Here is a 21,122-nt window from a genome sequence, read left to right on the forward strand (position 1 = left end):
TTCTAAATTTAAAATTGTTATTATTAATAAATGTTGTTGTGTATTACTGAAACATAGATCTAAATATTATGATATATTTTATCTGAACCTTAATTTGTGTGTACTTTGGATGTTTTTTTTTGGACAAAGGACTTTGAATGTTATTTTTGGACAAAGTACTTTGAATGTTAAAAATCTATAAAATTTTATTTTATTTTTTTGGGACAAATTATATTTTGTTAATTTTTAGCATTGTAAAATGATGATATTATATATCTATAATAATATTTCATATTATTTATTAATTATTATATCACTATCAATTTGTCTGCAATTCAACCACAGGTGAATTATTCAACTTCAACAAGTGTCTTGACTTTTGACGGATTAAATATTAAATTGAGCATTCTAATTTTAAAAACATTAACAAAATCGTAAAAGTGTGGAGAAGGGGAAAAAAAGTTTTTAAAAACAACTCCCTTTGTAAAGATGCATGCGTTCCAAAAAGAATAAAGGACCCAGGAAGAGGAAGCCCATGAAAAGATATACCAAATATTTGCCCATAAAAATATTATCATTATCTTATCAATTGCCCACACAAAAAAAGTTATCAACAATCAAATATTCATTCAGCTTAATACCCAGAAAAAAAAAAACAAGACAGAGAAATTCAGTTAAACAAAATGACAAGCACAAAGTTCATGTTGTAATAATTGTAGTAGAATCTCATTCAACAGAAAAAAAAATGGTTTATGTTTGTCACGTTAAACTTGTCCATCAGTAAATGATTGGCATACAAAAACAATTACAACCATACAACATATGGAACAAAAAGATACCCTTAAATAATCACAATGACTTTTTTCCCGTAACAATCTGGAATATTCGAAGTCCCCTACTGAATGCTTCATTGAACAGAATCCTTGTTTGCATAGGCTGAAACCCTGGCAACCACGATAGTAGAGCCACAGGGGTCATAACAATGACCCCAAATAATATATCATATAAACGAGCCAAGGAAACAACAACATTCCAAACTATGGTGCACTGCAAACATGGCCTGAACACTTGAGCAATCAATATCATGCCCCATCCTGTAGGAATGAATGCCACCAAGCTAGTGAAAATGTCCATGAATTTGAATTCAGTGAATTTCAGCAATGCAACTATTACAAGTATGGCAATGACTATGAGCATGGATTGGACCAACCGGTAATAGATGTGGTGTTTTGCTTCATATTCGTTTTGAGCATAAGCTACCACCACATAGATCCCAAATACAACAAACACATAAACCCAAGATAGCAAGTAAACAACAATGCTGGTGCTTCTAGCAGCTATGCCTAGCTGATAGACAATACCATATTGGAATATGAAGAACCTAAGGTCTAAAATTATCTCCAAAAGCTTTCCCCAAAAGCCAGTTACCTTAAGATGATCTTGCTCTTCGTACCACCACTTTTCCCAGCTCTGTTCAGCTTTAGCAAACACCCTTTGGCGGTTCCAAATCCAGTTCATGAAGTCCTCAAAATCATACACAGTTTTCAGCCAGTCAAAGCCAGAAGGGTTGAACACAAACGGCGCCATGATCCATGATGCAACCAAGAACCAACTAGAGAATGTCATGGCTATGTAAACAAATGTGTCAGTTGCTACAGTGCTGTGTGATGCATAAACTGTTAGTATTAGTCCCAGTTCAATTGCTTTCACAAAATGGCTGCGAGCATAGAGTCTATAGTTTTCTGCAAAACTCTTGTGCTCTACAACGAAACCGCGCCCCGTGGCTCGGTATTTTGCTCCGCCATGCAAAATGGTTCTTCCAAAGAAGTGGCTGCGTGTGCCCATTGAGAATGTGTAGAAAACTGATGAAAGTTGGAGCTGCATTGTCAAGAAATCCCAAACGGCTTGAAGGAACCCTTGTTCAAGGGAATTCTCCACAATCATTGGAAGGGCAGTGAAAAGTCCAATTTGAACCATGAACTGCTGATTCAAGATTATACTAAGTGCTTTGTTGTTGTTGCTGTTACTTTCCATAGCAGCTTCAATGCCACTAAGAGCAAGCAACAATCTGCCCCATAAGAATGAATATACGGTAAGAACCACCATCATGGTGTTGAAAAAGAACCCCACTGTAGTGTAGAAGAATGACAACATACGAAAAAAATCAAGCCTATGACCCAATCTATACACATCTCTGCTTAGTACTTGCTCCCCATTTCCACTTGCAACCTTTGCTTCAAACATTGATATTTGGTTCAATCCAACATCCCTTCCTTTTCCAACCTGAATGTATTCATGATGTGTGACATTACCCCCACGAAGTGTGCAGTTAAAGCCGGCAAAGATGTCCTCGCTTATGTTGATCACTCTTGAGGCTTTGCTGATGCCACCTCTAGTTATGAACCAAAACCTGTCAAACACATCAGGGTGGCCATAATGCATTCGAACTTTGAGAGGGTTTGCCAAAACCCTCTGTCCCAAGGTGACAAAACTTGTTTCCTGAGCCGACATGAACCATGCTAAGGAGGAAACAGAACCGGTAAAAATGTTTTCCCTCACTCCCAAAATAGTAGGTTTCCTAAGACCATAGTTGTGTCTGTATTCTTCCAAGAGATTCCTCATTTTAAGTGCCTCCTCAAAGTAGTTGTCCTGGTTCATGTCAATGGTCTGAACAGCATCGCCGCGAGTGAAGATGATGGCATGGTTTTGATTCTCTGGCTTTCCTTCTCCTAGTTTTATTGGACCTGGCAGCTTCACACGGTAAATTTCCACTTCCTTGTCCAGTTGTTGGTCAAACTTAACGAGAACAGAATAATACTCTTTCGCATCTCTACCAGTGGGAACCTCATCAACATAGGCAACTCGAAGGGCTTCATTGTTTTTCATTAGATACAAAATTTCATCTGCATGGGGGTCCTTTCTTTCCTTCTGTGCTCCATATATCTGGCAAGCAATCACATACGTGAATTTCATTAAAGCAGTGCCATATTCATGCCCTTTGAATAACAAACTTGCTGAACTGCTTGCTTTGCTTAAAGTCATAGGGGAAGGTGACCTTTCCAAGTTAGAACCATTTGAGTTTTCTTGATTCAGTGGAACAAGTTCGCGTGCGCCTTCTTGGGTCTCTATTTCTGATGCAGAATCCAGAAATGCCAAAAGCTTGAGGGCCTTATAGTAGTACATCATTCCTCTAACAGTCCTTGATAGTGTCTGGCCTCTATAGGATGCCCATGACCTCAAATCACTAAGTTTATCAGTCCATATATCCCTCTCATTGTTCATCCCCTCCCTCTTCATCCTCTCCATAAAATTCTTCCACTCATCATCATATATAGTCTGCAAATAGTACAGGGTTGATATCCCATCTTCATTCCCAACTCTGAGTTGTTCTTTACTGTAAACTACTTCTTCACTGTAATAAGGGGTTAGAACACTGAAAGCCATCATTTTCTCAACTTGGGGGGCATGGGGCATGTTCATAAAAAGTGAATTGGTGAAGAAAGAAATCCTTCTTCTGGCTTCTAGATTAACTGGGATGTTTTGCATTGAATCTCTAGATGTAAGAATAGTATGCAAGCGCCGAATCTGTCTGTAGAAGTTCTCATTGATAGCCTCGGGCAACTGAGTCGCATTCTCGAAAAGTAGAACATCAGAAGAAGATGGATTTTGTGGAGCCAAACCGTCCTCCCTAAGCTGTTCAGTATTCCTTTTCTCCTTGAAAAAATCTCGGACAACAATCTCATAAATGGCCTGAAGGGTGTACACCAATTGCTTAGAATTTACTTTTTCTCTGTTCAATAACTCAATGAGTTTTATCAACTTGTTGTGTAGCTGAGGAAGTGTAGTGGTTTTGAATACTTTAGTGAACTTCCCAATCTCGAGAGAGTGATCAATTTCTTGAAACAGAACCATCACAATAGAATGCTCTTCACTGTCAGGTTTGATAATCTGAAAAAGCAAGTGCTTGATGCAGTCATATGTTTCAATGACAGCACATCGCCTAAACTCATTCTTGCAGATCTTCCTCCATAGCCTCCTATCAGGAGCATCAACTAGCTCTTTGGCCTGACTTAGAGCCAGCAACAACTCATTACATAGAAGAAAACATGGCCATCGAATAACCCTCACATTCCAAGGGTTTTTTGGCAGCTCTAATAGTTCAACCTCTCGATCAGATATGATATCTTCTTCCCTAAAGCACATAATTATCTCATTCCATATCAATGAAAACTTGTTAGCCTCACCTTGATTAAACTCAAGCTTCATATATGGCTGACCAAACCCGTACCTTAGCTTCATCCTATGAATACCATCCTTAACTTTGCCACTCAATGTTTTCCTTGCATTCAACAACTGCTCCTCTGGCATTAGATTAAACAGAACCGCGCTAGCGAAAAACTGAAACCTCAACTTCAACTGCTGCATACTCCGAATCTCACCCAAGTGTGAAAACAACCCCACACCTGCCCCAACCAAAGATGAATATATAGAATACCATATCTGAATATCCATCAGATAAATCAAAACAACAGGAATCCAGATTAGCCCGAGAGCAAACCCGTTACCATTATGAAAAAACTCATGCCACAGATAATTAACATCCCTAAGGTCCAAAACTGCCTTTGATGGAGCAACCATTGGCCTAATCTGTAAAAAGTAGCTGAAACAAAATTTGGAGGCCAAGACCACAACCCAGAACAAGGTGTACCTAATGTTGTCCACAAGACCTTCTCTCAATCCACGACCGACGAAAGTCTTTGTCTGAAACCACCATGACACCATATAACAGACCCTCCAGTCACTGTTCTCAATAAAATTCCTAACCCAAGGAAGCACAAAAAGGACCAAAGCCAGAAGCTCCGGAACCACGAAAACAAAAGCAACCTCAAGAAAAGTTATCAATCGCTTGTTTGCTTCAACAGACCACTTCCCATCACGATTTCTCTGCTCCCATATCTTCAGATAAAACACAAGAAACACAACGAACCACGCCGCGGCTACGATGGTTTTCAGCACCATCCTCACTCCAAGCCCAATTGTCTCCACTGAAACCAATCTGCTATGATCCACAGATACAGTACATATATATCACATACGATGATGAAACAATTATCATAAAAAATAAAGACTATTTTATGTGAGAGAATATACAAGACATAATAAAAATTAGGAACATATAATTCAGATATTACTCTAAAGTATAAACAATATAAAAATTACAAATCATGGTCATCGTAAATCACTTTGTGTTATCTCTACATAAAGAATATATACAAAACATAATATCAATCTCATTCATTTGTGGAGATCATAAATAAAGATGACAATTTCCATTTTTTGTTTCATTAGGGACATTGCTTTTATGATTTTTATATTATACATATATGTTTCTATGTCTCACATCTTGTTATATTAAATCCTCATAACTATACACATTGGTGAAGTTTCTAAGAGTATTGGTTTCTGATATACATCGGATACGGATACATGAAGCAATGAAAGTAATAAAAGAATGGGTGTATCGTACCGGACCTGCATTGCATGACTATGTCAAGCAAAGACTGCAGAAACCGGAGAGCACTCCACGTGAAGAAAACGGTTAAGACCCGAACCTGCACGTCACGTTCCTCCAATGCATGCCAAGGATAAGCCCTATCCTTCCACGCAACAATTAAACCAACCTGAAGGAACAAAACCAGCATGATCCAAAGCCTATCGAAACTCCTAAACAAGTTCCAAAACGACCGCCGTTCCACAAACCCAGTCTTTCCCACGCGTTTGGTAAGAAAAAAGTCGCTTCCAACATCAATAGGCCACTTGAGCTTCTTAAAGCACCGCTTGTTCCAGAAAAACTCGTTTATGTCGTCGTAGTTTCGCCATTCACAGTGAGGCGCGGTTCCGTTCCTGCTAGTCTCGACTTCAGAGAGTATGGTTTGGTAAATCGGTTTCACAACACGCTCTAGGAAGTTGTTTGATGAGGGTTGGTTATGATATTGGTCTTGTAGTATTTTGTTGAGGTCGATGGCCATGTGATGGAAGATGTAAGCGATGCATTCGGGGAGGAAGCGAAGGTTGGCGGCCTCGCCCCAAATGAGGAGGTAGAGGGCGACGTAGAGAAGTTCGCGGCGGCGGTCGTCATCGGAGGAGTTGGTTTTGTTATTGGAGAGCCAGACAGAGGGTTTGGTGGGGAGGTGGTTGCACCAGGCGGTGTAGTTGCGGAGGAGTTTTGTGCGGAAGGAGCGGAGGACGGTGGCGTCGAGGGTTTCGGGGGGAGGGGAGAGGCGCATCTGGGAGTTGGCGAGGTGGAGGACGAGGTGCTCGCGCTGGTTGCGAACGTTGTCGGTTTGGAACCCGAAGAAGAGGGCAAGCCAGTCCAGGAGGTCCATACCTGGCTGCCATTTCGGGGGGCGGAGGAGGTCCCCGACGGAGTGGAGGGCGGCGGCGGCGGCGCGGACCTCCGGGAAGCGGAGGGATGGATGGTCGGAGAGCGGGGAGTGGAGGGGGATGATGTTGTAGGGCTGAACGTGGTGGTGGTGGCGATTAGTGATCGGCATGTGATGGGGAATGTGGATCCAGAAGAGCAGGGAACACTGCGCTGGTTCCGGGAGGTGTTTGTTTACTACTACAAGGTTTGTCTTTGCCTGGAAAGAAAAAAAGGCGGGTTAGTTAGTTAGTTAAGAAGTTGGATTCTTTTTTTTCTTTTTCCTTTTCTGTGCCTATGCCTTGTGGTTGCCACTTAATTAACATGTCAACTGAACCAATAAAATTTAATTACAATGAATTCATAGAGATTTAAAATAATTTATAAGTTCAATTACTCAATTCATTCTTTAACTATTTGAGAATTTTTAAATAAATCTCTAAATTAAAAAAATAAACTTAATTGAATCTTTGATCATAATAATTATTTTCAACAAAGTTTTTAGAGTCTTGAAATTTTTCATAAATTGACATTTTCTATGGTTTTAAGTTGTCATGAACTAATTGCAAAAACCTTTTTTTAGTTCAAGGACTACAAAATAATTTAAGAACCTACCTAAAATCACAAATAATTTAAAGATGAACCAAGTAATTTAACCTATTTATAACTAATTAAAAGCATAAAAATCTTTCCCAGTAAATTAAAATTAAGAGAAAAAAAAATAAAACAAACCCCAAATACTATAAAATAATTTTATAGTGTCATTTATTCATAAATTATTATTTAACATTTGTTGATTTTTATAAATTTATTTTAAAAATCATATTAATTGTAATTTGTAATTAAATAATAATATAAAATTATAACATTAAACTCTTAATTAACTTGATGACGTAAGACTAATTCTCCGTTAACCATACCACACCAGTTGAATCAAATGTAAAAAGAAACAAAAAGAAGTAGTCAGTAGAATAAAAGAAACGGGGTATGAATGAAAGAAAAGCACTTTTTACACGGACAATTTTAATTTAACATCGCTATAGTCTAGTGTTACTTTGCACAGGTTGATTTCAAATGATTAACCTTCTTTTGAATAAATGATTTCAAGTGTAGTACCCAATTCCATTCACTATATACGGTATACCGTGCACATTACATCAAGGTTTACTATTACATGCATACTAAAACACGCAATGATTTGAGAGTTTGAACGGAGCATCCTGGTCCTGGACAACATTGTTCATACAGGACATGCTGGATAACATTGTTCAAACAGAATTTGGTGCACACCATTGTTCAAACGGTATATGCAGTACAAGTTCTTTACCCTGACCATCCCCTCTGGGGATTATGCACATCCAACCGGTCATGTACAGAGTTAAAATCTATAGGCAGCTGAGTTTCCTCCATCCTCTGGATAATGTTTGCTACATGATCGCCTCTAAATCCCATGCTCACAAATTTCTCGATCAAATCATTGTAGAGATGGCTACGAATAAATTGTGACTGGCTAGGACTCCCGACCATAAGATTATGTGGTGCATGGTTCTGATGGGAAGCACTAGTTGGAGGATATCCAGCTTGAGCATAATGAGAAGGCTGGGGTGGATAATGTGCTCTGGCATTCTCGCCATCATACACATCGTAGGAACTAGCCGGAGGACGCGTGGTGTGGGACTGGGCCCCACTAGTTCCATACACATCAGCTGGCTGTGCTGAAAAAGAACCCCTCATGAGCTGGAGCAGAGGTTGCTGTGGAACTGTTCTACCAGCTCCGCTGTATCCATTTGGCATGGCATCGCCGCTGCTGCTACCACCACCATGGCTAGATCCTTGGGGTGGAATTCCTGAATAAGGCATTTGCATCGGCACACTGTTTGGTAGTGTTTCTGTGGGCAGAGGATTTGTAGCTTGGCTGGTAGCATATGGAGTGTAAACATTTGCCGAGGGGGGTCTCACTTGAGACTGTGCTGAGGGTGGTTGTGGAGGTGGCACTTGCACCTGCTGTGGTGGTAACTGTGGAAGCCATTGCTGTTGTTGGTGCTGTAGCTGCTGATACTGCAAAAATTGTTGCACGGGTGGGGATTGGGTTGCCTGAGATGATGATGTTGATTGTGGAATTCGATACAGTAGATCAGAAGGCCAATACTGATTCTGAGGAAGCTGGTTCACAGCTTGTGGATTGGGCAAAGGGGTGGGCATCAAGTAATAATGAGGTCGTTGAGTGGCTTGTCTCACATTTGGGGCAGGCACTTGATAGAAGGATGCCACAGGCTGTTGCCGGGGGGTAACTTGATGAGGCAAGGCAAGAGCTAGCTCTTGGTTCTGTGTGTCAGATACATTATCAATTCTTTTGGGATCCATGGAAGAAGGTGAAGATCTCTCCTCATTTGACTGTGAATGGCTTGAGGAAGATGATTCTTTCTGAGCATGTTTAAGCATGGCTAATTCTTTCCGAGTCTCAGCTAGCTCTTGCCTGTCTTTCAAAATTAGCACAGACCTGTGTACCTACATAAGCAACACAAGAAAATTAAATACGTGGCAAAATGATGTCTGCTCTCAAAGTATAAGTGGACCAGCCATAAAGTGAACAGCTTCATGCAACATGTTAATAAAGGACATCTCTGAGCTCAATGTTTACAACTGAGTATACTGCTGCCTACCTGAACAGCATAGTTTTCAAGTTGATAGGAGTAGCAGCAAGGAAAAATAGATTATTCTAGCAATAAATGATTCTCAATTTAGCAACAACAACACTGAAAAGAAAAGTTTTGTAATGGACAACCTTGAAGGACAAAATCACGCAAGATGAACATTTTGGTTAACAGATTGAGAGGACATTTTCCAATAGCTTCTAGTACAGACTAAAAACAACAACAGCCTTGGACTTCATTTTAAATTTTACCATACATATGAGAACATGATTTTCTAGCTACTCATCCACCAGAGATATAATTTCTTACTTTAAGATAAAGCTATTAATCAAGCACATAAAAAAAAGGAGAAATCAAAGATAACTTGAAGGACATTACGGATTCTATCAATTAATTATAAAACTTACTTCCTGAAGGTGTTTATCAAGAGAATTCAGTTTTGAATCTGTTTCCTCGTGGTCACAAGTTAAATCAGATCGCATTGCCCCAATTGATTTGTCCAGATTGTAACAATATAATTCCAACTGTGACAGCCTAGTACCAAGTCCCTCAAGAAACTGCATAAGGTTGTCAGCATGTGTTTTCATACTCTTCTCGACAGTTGCAATCACATCCTGGCTCAAAGAATCTTCAGACGGACTATAGGCAGTAGCAGGAACTATTGATGTTCTTCCCATCCTTGATGCATGAGAATCCTGCAAAAAGGTAGAATTTCCGGATTTGAGATCCAGAATCACATGATAGGCATAAAAAGTACATGTGGTCCATTATGATTGCAAGTACAAAATCCCATCTAAGAAATGTTAAATTTGAGAATGGTCAAAACAATATAGAATAAAGCAAGTAGAACAATTCTAAGCGAATAGAAATTCAAATTATCCACAATTTCAACTTAAACACAACTAGCCTGTGACACTTTGTTTTTCTCAAGGGAAACAAGTAATGCTTGTCAATCCTCGCCGAAGAAGTTCATCTGCTTTAAACACACTAAAATAAGCATGTTGACACAAGTCTCCCTCCTAAACTTGTTTTTCTTTTTTTCTACTTTGATCTTGGCCAATAAATTTGCTAGATATAATTATATTTCATGGACCTACTATTAACATTTAAATGAGCCAGAAGCATACTACATTTTCTATTGACCAATCAATAGAATAACAACAAAAGCCTCATCCACCGGGTAACATTGGCTACATGGATCACACGAAACCTTATAGACCAATCAATAATGAGTTAAAAGAAAAAGTCCAATGTGTTTATCAAACATACAGCCATTCATCCTCATTGGTCAGTTTACCAAACCCTTGGGTAGGAGCTTTATTAGCAAAAAACTACCCTTTCTACACTTGAACACAAAATCCTCTTTCATTAGCCTCATCAATATCGCATCGATGCCTAAAACACCTTTACTGAAAAAAAATTCCAGTAGAGGCATACATGAAGAAACATGGAAAATGAAAATCCACCGTTCCCAAACCAAAACTATGTTAGAAAAAAAAAATCTTCATTTTATTCACACCCAACCAGTTGATATATTTCTTTTCTTCGTGCTCTTAATTAACCAGCTCATGCATCAATGCAGAACCCAACCAAATGGCTCTGAAATCTACTCAACAAAAACAAGACCTTCATTTCCCTAACATACTAAGAACAAAACATAACCAAATTTCCTTTGCAGCAGTGAACGAAAGAAGCTTCTGAAAACCCAACAGAGAAATAAATAAAGCAAAGAAAACCAATTCGTCCACCCATGATCAAAACATAGTCAATAATGAAAACTTTCCCAAAACCCTCGCCATTTGTTCAGACCCCAATCCGAAATTTGCCTTAAAAGAGTGAAAAGCACGAAGTCAACAAGGAAAGTCGTCATGGGTGTGTTTATGTTACCTTGGTGGGATCGATGTGAGTGCCGTTAGAAGAATCGTGGTTGGTATAGTCCTCCTCGTCGTACGAATAAAGGATGTCACCGGAACCCAAATCAAAGCCGTTGGAACCACCGTTGCTGCGACCCGAAGGTAAAGACGCCATGGCCGGAGCTCAAACTGGAAGGTAGGTGTGTTTGACGCAGAGAGAGAAGTGTCATGTGAAAGATATAGGAATCTGTGGAGTTGAGATAGAGTGTTAATGTTACTTGTCTGCTAAAAAAAGGAACTTTCGTTTGTATCTGCAAGATTGGGTGAGAGGAGAATTACAAAAACGTGACGAATCACTGTTATTAATTAATGGAGTTTTTCACAGTTTGAGAAAAGTACAGTATCATCTCAGTTAATATCATCATCACTTTGCAACTTAACTAAAATTTGAGTCTGAAATTGTCTCGAGGATAAATATATTTTTTTATGTTTGAATTAAAAAAATTAGAACATAACACAAATTAAACGGAAGAATAATATAAAAATCTTTAATTTTTGTTATTAAAAAATTATGAGAAATTTTTTTATCTAATATACAAAATATTAAAATGATAAATATATTCATATTTCTATCTTTTTAATAATGAAATAAATAAGAATTGACCACTGTAATCATTTTAAAAATAAAATATTATATTTTTTATTCTAATTTTTCTACTTTATTCTAATAAATTATATTAAGATAATTAATATTAAGTATTTTAATAAATTTTATATTTTACTCGTATTATTTATCAAATAAAAAATATCTAATAACTTGTGTCTTTATTCCATATATTTTTTTTACATGTCGAATATCATACTTTAAACAAATCAAACCAACCCTAAATTTTAAGGCAATTTATATTTATGAAAAAAGTATTCAATTATACACTAAATTAGTAAATAATTTTATCGTCATATCTGTTCACATAAAGTTATAACTAACTTATACACGTGTGTAAATGTCTGCCGACCGCCGGTATTTGATTTGCCTAACAGAAACTATTAATAATAGCTTCTACATTTTATTTTTCTCTCTTTTATTTTTTATCAAAGATTTTATTAATAATATCTATAAATTGTATCATTAAACAACATATTAGTCTTGTATAAATTGTGTGTAAATTATAGTACTATATTTCGACTACATTATGGAATGTGTAAATTTCATTGTTCTTGTAATCTCCCAAAAGTTATAATCGTGCAATTTTAACTCTTAGTTTTCAATTGTATTATTTAAATCGCTTACATATTTTATATTTAAAATCAAGTTCTTCAAACGGTTAATTATTAATAATTTAATAAAATTTGTTGATATAATATTGATCTATGACATATGATATGATAATTGACCTCATTTAATATTTTTTATTTTTTAAGTTTTATAATTGTGCGATTTTTATTCCTAATTTATGAATGTATCTATAAGCTTTGGAGTGTTAAGTGGGACTTTGAATCTAACCTTCAACACTCTTCCTTAACTTGTTTTCATTTTGGTTTATCATGTCAATATTTTTAATTGAGACATGAAATATTAAAATTACATAGTTATAATACTTCTTGGAAGATTAAATTTATAATTTTTACATTAATTAATATGTTAAATTAGTCATCATAATATCAAGTATCACGCCATTGATCAATGTCTCAGTAACATATTCGGTTAGATGATATTTAATCGTTGAGAACAAATGATCATAATGACAAATAAGGGGATACACGTGATTCAAATAATATAATTAAAAATTCAAACACCAAAATTTCAAAATTATATTAATAATTAGAAGATGAAAAATGTAATTATGCTTTAATTTTGGCACGAGATTTCGTGATTCTTTTTTAATGTTTTTGACATTATCTTATATAAATTAAAAATCTAATAAAAAGGTGTGACAAATGATAAATAATTTGAGCTCTTTAAACATATTTGATTCCTGGCTATAGTTTTTTTTTTAAAAAAAAAAAAAAATTGCTGGCTATGATACTTTATGGTTTTTGGCCGTAGGAATATCTTGTTGAATAAAATAAAAAAAAAAGTCTTGTAGATGTGTTGCATGTGTGTTGGTTCATGCTTGGATGAGAGTAAGCCAAAATATAATAATTGTCAGAAGAATTGATTGAGCATGGCACGCGGTATCATACTGACACACCACCTATCTCTTAGGATCATTCCTTGTTGGCAACTAGCAATTCTTTTGTTAAATGTCACCACGTGCCATTAAAAATCACTAGAAATTGAATTCACAACACCCATAAACCAACAACGAAATCCCTGCAACAAATAATCAAATTACGTGTTTTATTTTTTCTTTTCTTAAACTTCGGATTAATCATTTTTTTAATAAACTAAAGTATTAAGACAAAAAAAGTTAAAATTGTATAATTTATTTCATTAATATTTTCATAAAAAAAATCATTTCTTTTAAAATCATAATTTTATATCAAATGCTAAAAATTAAATAGTATAAATTTTATATGCGTAAAAAGTTAGGGGATTTTTTTTATGAAGGGGAAATTTTTTTACTGTAATTTAAAAAATACTTATGTTTTATGAACGACCAAACGAAAAAAAGAAAAGGTAGTAGCCAGTGTATAGACCACACACTTTTTCAAGAAAAGGTAGTAGCCAGTGTATAGACCACACACTTTTTCAACGACAGATGAAAGCGCCGCGGCCAGAACCTTCGGTAAGGTGGGATTCATTCCTCAAAGAAAATGTGGTGCACAGAAAACATATGTGTGAGGCTGAGGGAGGTAAAGATACTCAAGGATTGCTACATATGTGTGAGGCTGAGGGAGGTAAAGATACTCAAGGATTGCTTCTTATTCTTTGTTCACATTTCACAACTATAACGTGTTGGAAAGAAAAAAAAAAGAAGGTTAAAAGCATTTGATTAATTTTTTATTTTGAAAATTAATTTATGGTATAAGTAATTTTTTAAATAAAAAAATCAATAATTTAAAAATAAATGTTATTAACATATTTTTAACATCCTCTTCGTTATTAGTTATGAAAAAAAATCTAACTCAATTAGTTAAATAATATGTGAGTTGTTATAAATTTTTTATGATAAAATTAAAATATATTAAAAAATAAAAAATTTTGTGACTCTCACTTTTTAATTGAGTCTCACTCATAATTTTATAGTGTTGAATGAATTTTAATTAATAGTAGTATATTATAGTATATTAAATAATGTGTTACTAACTTTTTTAAAAGTACTTGTTGTTATTAAAATAAAAACAAAAAAGATAAAATACACTACTTACAAATTGATGAAACGCCAGTCGACTTATTTTGCAACCCACTTAAATGCGGGCTATTATAACTGAACCCACTTTATCTATGGGCTCTTAATTTTGGGCTTAAAGTGTTGGGTCATTTTACAGCCCCATGATAACCAAACCGAATTCAGTGCTACATTCATTCGTATAATCCTTGGATGCAGTTCATTTTTAACTTCAGAGGATTCATATCCATTCTGTGTTGGTGTGAGCTTTTAGGCAAGCATAAAATTGGATGTTGCGCTGTGTAAACTTAGTGGTAATCATGGGATTAAGATGGTATATAAAGACTTGAATCTCTTACATTTTATCATATTTCTGTGCATCTATCCCTTACGTATCATAATTTTTTAGAAGAGAAATGCTAGTAACTCTGTGATTAATTAAGATTTATTGAAAATCATTAATTTTGATAGGTTTTGTTTCTCAATTAATTTTTTTTCTGATTTATATTAAATGAGAAGAAAAATTTATCAAAATTATTGATTTTCAATAAATTATAATCAATTACAAAAAAAACATCCAAAAGAAAATATCAAAATATATGTCGTTAGTATTTCTCTTTCTTAAAAAAATTGAGTCACTTAAGAGTGATAACAACTATTAGCAAATAACAAGTTTAATTATTATCTATCTAGTAAAGTTTAACATGATTCAATATCAAATTTACGATAAATTTTAATATTATCTTTAATTTGAGCATAATTCAATTTAAAAGTTAACTTGTGAGAAAAGAATTGTTCAAATCTTCAAAGTTTCCAAACCCGTATTTTTTCTTTAATCGTATCTGTTTTTTCTTTATCCATATATGTAATTAATGTGAAATCTCAATACATGAAGAGACTAAAGAATGATTTTATTCGATAACAACAGCATCATATCTACATACAAGGTTGAGAGAATTAATCTCATAAATCTAGGGACTAGAATCAAGGATTAGAATAATCTATCTACAGAAACAAGAAAACAAAATTTTCTTAAATGGACAATGTTTCCCTATTATACTAAATATCTCAACAATATTTCAATAGTCAACTATGAGCACTTTGGAGTTGCATCTAGATCAATCATTAAGACATTTTCAATGTTGATGTGGACTTACATTTTTTCCCCTCATTTCTGGACAAATGGGAACATACGCAGATGATGTTCTATTTTGTCCACAAGATATTTACATTTTGTAGTGAGGTTGTGATCTCTGCGGGATGCTTCCTCACCTGCAAATGTCAAACTTGCATATTATTTGTTACTCCGCTTCTGTCAGCTCATATCCTTTCTTGAAAAACCTTTTGTTGGCTTATGAAGAGACCCAATCCAATAAAAAAATTTCGGTTTTCGGTTCTTTTCATAGATTTTTCAGTTTTCGCTGGATTGCATCGAGTTATGAACTCTATACGTTTCAGTAATTTATAATTCTTTCTACCTAGTCACAATGAATGAAGTATTTTAATAGTGTCTAGCTCCATCTCGGGTCTTGTCTCTGTCTCATCAATAATGCATGTAATCTTATGTTAATTCCATGCTGATCAGCTAAACGCTATGGGCAATTTGACTATAGACATAATACCTACCGATTAAATGTGTGCCCATATGCCATCATCCGTGGTCAATTGTATCTAGTTAATCCAAGTAGTTTTACTACCTGACATTCTTTGTCATATTAGTGTGAAATATGTAATATGTTAAAGAAAAGGACATTATAGTTCAATTTTAAATGTGCTATTTACAGTTATACATGCGCCATAAGAAAGTATCATTTGTTCAAGTTGAATAATATCATACCAAAGTAATCTGTAAAGTATGAAGTTATCGGATTAGTTTCTTTGACGTGAACGAATTCACCATCTCATCGTACATAATACGATATTCTTTTCCAACTTGATCATTTATTTTATATAGCTGAAGTATAATGAATAATACTATTTTTTTTTTATACACACACATAAAGTAATAAATATTACTACTTGTTTTTGTAGTGAGAAACCTCGAATTATTGTGTACCGACCATCACCGACATATACATATCCATATCGCTATAATATAACTCATAATGCAGTGGTTAAGGGGTTCTTGTCTTGTTCTTCCGAACACAATAACCACTACACAACCAATGCGATGGCAAAAGAGGGAAAAGAAGATAAATATAAATATTGGTCCTGTAAAGATCAAAATATTGTCTTTGTTTTATTAAATCCTATGAGCCTACCTTGCATTCAATCATTGAGTCTTCACGTTGAATTATTAGTAAAGAATGTCAAACAATAGGCCAAGTTGGGTATGAATGTTAAATTATTGGTGCTGCTTGGGATCCAAAATCTCGGGGATATGTGACTCCATGTTCTGCACATACCTCTGCCGTGTGATACAGGTTCAAGATGATTTCATGGTCCCCTAAACTGTGCCACCCGCCCAGTTCAGGAAATCATGGAAAGCGCAGTGGCTAACGGAATCTACAAAAATCTGCAGTGGCAGTTGCATTTGGTGCAAGCAATTGGAGCTTTTATTTATTTGCATTATAGCACAAACTACAGCCTACATGGCATTTTGCTTACGTTGAGGGAAAGTGCATAATTCAATGATTTTGAGGACTTTAAGGAACATAAATTTGGCATGTGTATCGTCTATGGCTGCACCCTCTTTGTCAACACTGAAAGACTAATATCTCGAGCTTAAGAAACCCATTTAAAAACTTTACTTTTCTTCAAAAATATTCATTACACGCAGGGATTTTAATATCAAATAACTGACCATGTAAAATTATTAGGTGATTCTAGATCTCATGATTTCTAATTAATCAAAATTTGATTAGAATAAAAACTTTAATGTAAGTTATTCAGAATTTGGTTAGAGTTATGAATTGGTGATCATCGACCATTTAGTAATTTGTTCTTGAACATATGTTTAAGGAATACGTTACCTACTAAATTGCTATCATACCATTGTTGGTAACTTGGACAATTAATTTATTTATTAAAAGTATATAGCATTGTCACATTAGTCCCCAAATCAAACAAAACTTTAAATGCTTTTGAAAATATAATTTGTCACTTACATTAATTCAAAAAGTTATAACTTAAGTGATAATATTGACAATTTTAAGGATTAAAATAACAAATTAAATTTAGGAACTCATACGAAAGGTAAACCAATGGAACCCTCCTAAGAACCGATATGAAAATTTTATTTCGTACGGCTCAAACAAAGTAATTAAAAATTTCAAAGACTTCTTTAAAACTTTCTTAACGGGAAAGACTAATATATCAACCCATTACACTTTCAAGTCTAGATGGAACTTTACTCAAATTCACCAATATAATAGCAGTTTTCAATTATTATAAATTAATAAAAAAACCATCTAAACATTAACCTCGTACGTCCAGCACAATGGCTATGACTCGTATCCTAGTACTGTGTTTGGTTATTGTATCACACATGGGTGAGGCAAAAGAACTTTTTCCCTCTGTTGTCTCTGCTTGTGAGCGTATATTTGAGTACTTCCCCAATTGCTTGGAATTCCTGGTGGGGGGATCCAAATTATGCTATGCCCTCAAGAAGATAATTGTGTTGGTGCATTCTGGTCATATTTTATTTTTTTTTATCGTCAAATATTAATAGTTAGTTTTTTAATTTTTTTAATAAGAGAGATTGAAGTTGAGATTTTTTTTTAATCACTCTATCAATCTTATGTCTTCTCATTCAGGTTATGGTTAAGGGAATGACACCAGCATTGGCCCCTCCAAGATACAAAATCTTCCCCTTATGTGCCACACCACCCTCAGCTTTCCCGTCTCTGATAGCATCGATTGCTCCAAGTAAGCAAATTCAAACCAACCATTAAAAAAAAGTGTACAAATATTTCTTTGGCTTGATCTTTATTATGTTGTCTGAATTGAAAAGAAAAGTGTTCAATTATGTTTAATTGACTGATTGGTGGAACTTCTGCTTTTGGCAGGGTTCGTTAGGATATTATATTATGATGGTGTGCAATAATCAAGGGAGGTTCGAAAGTGGACAAATGAATGGGTACATGTAGAAGTTACTAGTAAACACTGTTTGATGGTTATTGAAGATTTTACTAGAGGCCTTAGAATAGAATGTGAAGTTGAATGATAATGTTGCTACATATTTGTCGCGTCAGCAAAAATAGTAGAAGAAAGATAAGATATGTCTTGCTGCAATATGTAGCTAAGCTAAGGATAATTCATGGAAAGGTAGCCTCAAAATAACACAGGGTTCATTGCCCCTATACACAAAAAATATAAAATAGAGTTATCCATGTTTTGGGGGAAAAAAAAAGTTAGCTTTTATCTCAAATCTTTGTGCTTATCGCCTTAGATTGCATCACTTTAAATTATTGGTTTCTCAAACAAAAAATTATTGGTTAGTCAATTCCCTTGTAGTCTAGTGGTAAATACATGATGTGGATTTAAAATTTAAACGTGTGAACACCAATTTCCGACGCTGCACCTTAATAAGAGCCTTCCTACCTTTTTCCTTTTGGTGTAAGAAAAATAACAATTAAATTTTCATAGAGCCTATAAATTTGTCATGCGTTTTCTTACCTACTAAAACATGTTGCATAACAATATTATGCTAATTAATTTGTTGGAACCTATTTTAGCATGGACTTGAGACTCAATCCTAATAATGGGTCCAAGCCTATAAATTAAATAGTGCTCATTGAAGTCAGACATATAGAATCTTCAGATGCAAAATTTTAAATTATATCAAATTATATCCTTGTACTGAGTAAAGTTATTATGCTACTATAAAAAGACAAATGGTCTATTTAGATGGATTTTTTTTTAAAATACTTCTAAAAAAATAAGAAGAAAGAAATAGTTTATTCGTAAACTAAAATAAATTTTTAATTAACTAATCATCAGTTAATTTGTTGAAATTATTTTATATAGTTTTTCTAAAAAAAAGAAAATATCTATAAATTAACTAATAGTTAATTAATAAAAAATTTATTTTAACTTATGAAAAAAAATCTTTTTTTTCTATAAATATTTTTAGAGAAATTTACTCAAACTAATTTCGCGTTAAGGAATTAAACTTATCTGAAATTTTATAAATATAATCATTGTATATAGTAGGTAAGCATTTATTACAGGTATTATTACGACAAAAATATTACCACTGATTAACTTGAGAATTGTCTTTTTGTAAGTATCACACTCCTTGTTCACAATGTCTTAAAAGCTCCATTCATCAAGAGGCCTGAGGTCTTCAGTCCAAAAAACAAAATCTATACTATAATTTGATCATAGTTAACAATGCATCTCAAGCACATCAAACCCCAATCACTTCATGATCCTTATTTTTCTTCAAGTGAAACCTTCTTCATGATCCTTTTGTTACCTGAACATTCCTAAAAACGGGTAGATATAAAGCCACATTTATATCTCTAACACAATATATGCAAGTAGAAAAAAATAAAAACACAGTATATAAACACATATAGTATAGTTCAAACTTTTTCGGAATGCAGTAAAAATAAAAATAAAAAAATTCTTTCGGAACACATTAAATGGTTGATAAATACAGGAAGTTGACCTGTTTTGTTGTAGAGTTCCTCAGCATCATATTGTGGACTGAATGAGGAAGATGGCATCCTTGTGACAAGTCGAGATTAATTATGTGATATTTAAGCATTTGACATTAACCAAAACAATAGATATCTAAGGGTGTATTTGGTTTGTATTTTTATTTTCTGTTTTCATTTTTTGTTTTTATTTTCTGAAAACTGTTTTCATTTTCAAAAGATTAGAATTCTGAAAATATGTTTAATTTGACTTTTTTTTTCATAAAATAAAAATACTAAAAAAATTTATGATATATTGACTTCTTGTCTTTTTGTATTTTTATATTTACTTAAAATTATATTCTTTGTCACCGCAGTTTTATTTTACCTTAAATGAAGTTTCTGTTAAAACACTGAAAATGAAATTTTATTGTTTTCATTTTCTGGTTGTTTCATGTTTTCATTTTCATTAAAAATGTTTTTAAAAATTCAACCAAACACATTTTCATCACTATTTTCTGTTTTCAGTAAAAATGAAAATAGAAAATAACCAAATCAAACACCTCCAAAGTTTTTCATTGATTTGGAAACTAAAAACAAAACATGAGAACAAAAACAAGTAGAGGTGTGCGTTCATGAGCCCATGTTCTCTACTTTTATGTTTTAGAAACAAAAACACAACCATTGTTTTTTAAAACAATATTTTTGGTAAAAAAATATTATCATCAAACCATTTTTTTTCTTTTGTTTTTAATAAAATGAAAATATCAAACAATGTCTCCCACTTTTATGAGTTATTGTGCAAGTCTTACACTTTACCATTTGCATATATGCACAAATAAAAAAATGATAAAAATGATCAAAGATATACTAAATATTAAATTAAATAAACTTTTCCATGTTAAAAGTAATTCATAATTGAAACTTTTATAAACAAAGACTTGAATAAAAACTTTAAAAATTAGTTCACCCTTAAAAATAAATAACCACATTTATTATATGATAATAAATTATAAAAATGTAAAATGAAAGGGACTGGAATTGTTTGAGAATAATTTCATAAATGTGTGATGAATTATTTTATTCTTGAACAATAATTTGTCGTTTCCTTTTCTATCTACCACCCCACAATGCCTCTACCACATAAATTATGGAACAAGAATGGAACCTGGAAATTAACTTGGGACAGCGGTGATGCCTCGTTTGTTTCAACAGTGCCACCCACGTGTCGCCTCTTGATTCATTCGTTACTGAAAAATGGGCCCACGACGACTGATTTTAAGTAACGTCATCTACAAAATATCAACCTCCATGAGCGGCGCAAAACCTCTAAATTATGGTCTTTCATTTACCAAACTACC

At 34.1% G+C, this 21,122-nt stretch overlaps 2 protein-coding genes and 1 non-coding gene across 3 annotated transcripts; all 3 read right to left on the reverse strand.

The window, feature by feature from the left end:
- Positions 1–692: 692 nt before the first annotated feature.
- On the reverse strand, positions 693–6,533 carry LOC100806685 (callose synthase 12). Its single transcript, XM_003541863.5, has 2 exons — positions 5,512–6,533; positions 693–5,035 (listed from the first exon to the last, which is right to left on the reverse strand). The coding sequence occupies exons 1-2, from the start codon at positions 6,531–6,533 to the stop codon at positions 829–831; spliced, it is 5,229 nt and encodes a 1,742-aa protein (XP_003541911.1). The 3' UTR covers positions 693–828.
- Positions 3,096–3,176, reverse strand: LOC112998952 (small nucleolar RNA J33). Its single transcript, XR_003264131.1, has one exon. It is a non-coding gene; the product is annotated as a small nucleolar RNA J33 (small nucleolar RNA).
- Positions 6,534–7,510: 977 nt separating the features above from the next.
- LOC100782293 (atrophin-1) lies at positions 7,511–11,227 on the reverse strand. The gene is made up of 3 exons (XM_003543288.5): positions 10,942–11,227; positions 9,462–9,749; positions 7,511–8,908 (listed from the first exon to the last, which is right to left on the reverse strand). The coding sequence occupies exons 1-3, from the start codon at positions 11,080–11,082 to the stop codon at positions 7,724–7,726; spliced, it is 1,614 nt and encodes a 537-aa protein (XP_003543336.1). The 5' UTR covers positions 11,083–11,227; the 3' UTR covers positions 7,511–7,723.
- Between the last annotated feature and the right edge of the window lie 9,895 nt (positions 11,228–21,122).

This window comes from Glycine max, chromosome 13 (assembly GCF_000004515.6).
Source record: "Glycine max cultivar Williams 82 chromosome 13, Glycine_max_v4.0, whole genome shotgun sequence".
Classification (NCBI taxonomy): Eukaryota; Viridiplantae; Streptophyta; class Magnoliopsida; order Fabales; family Fabaceae; genus Glycine; species Glycine max.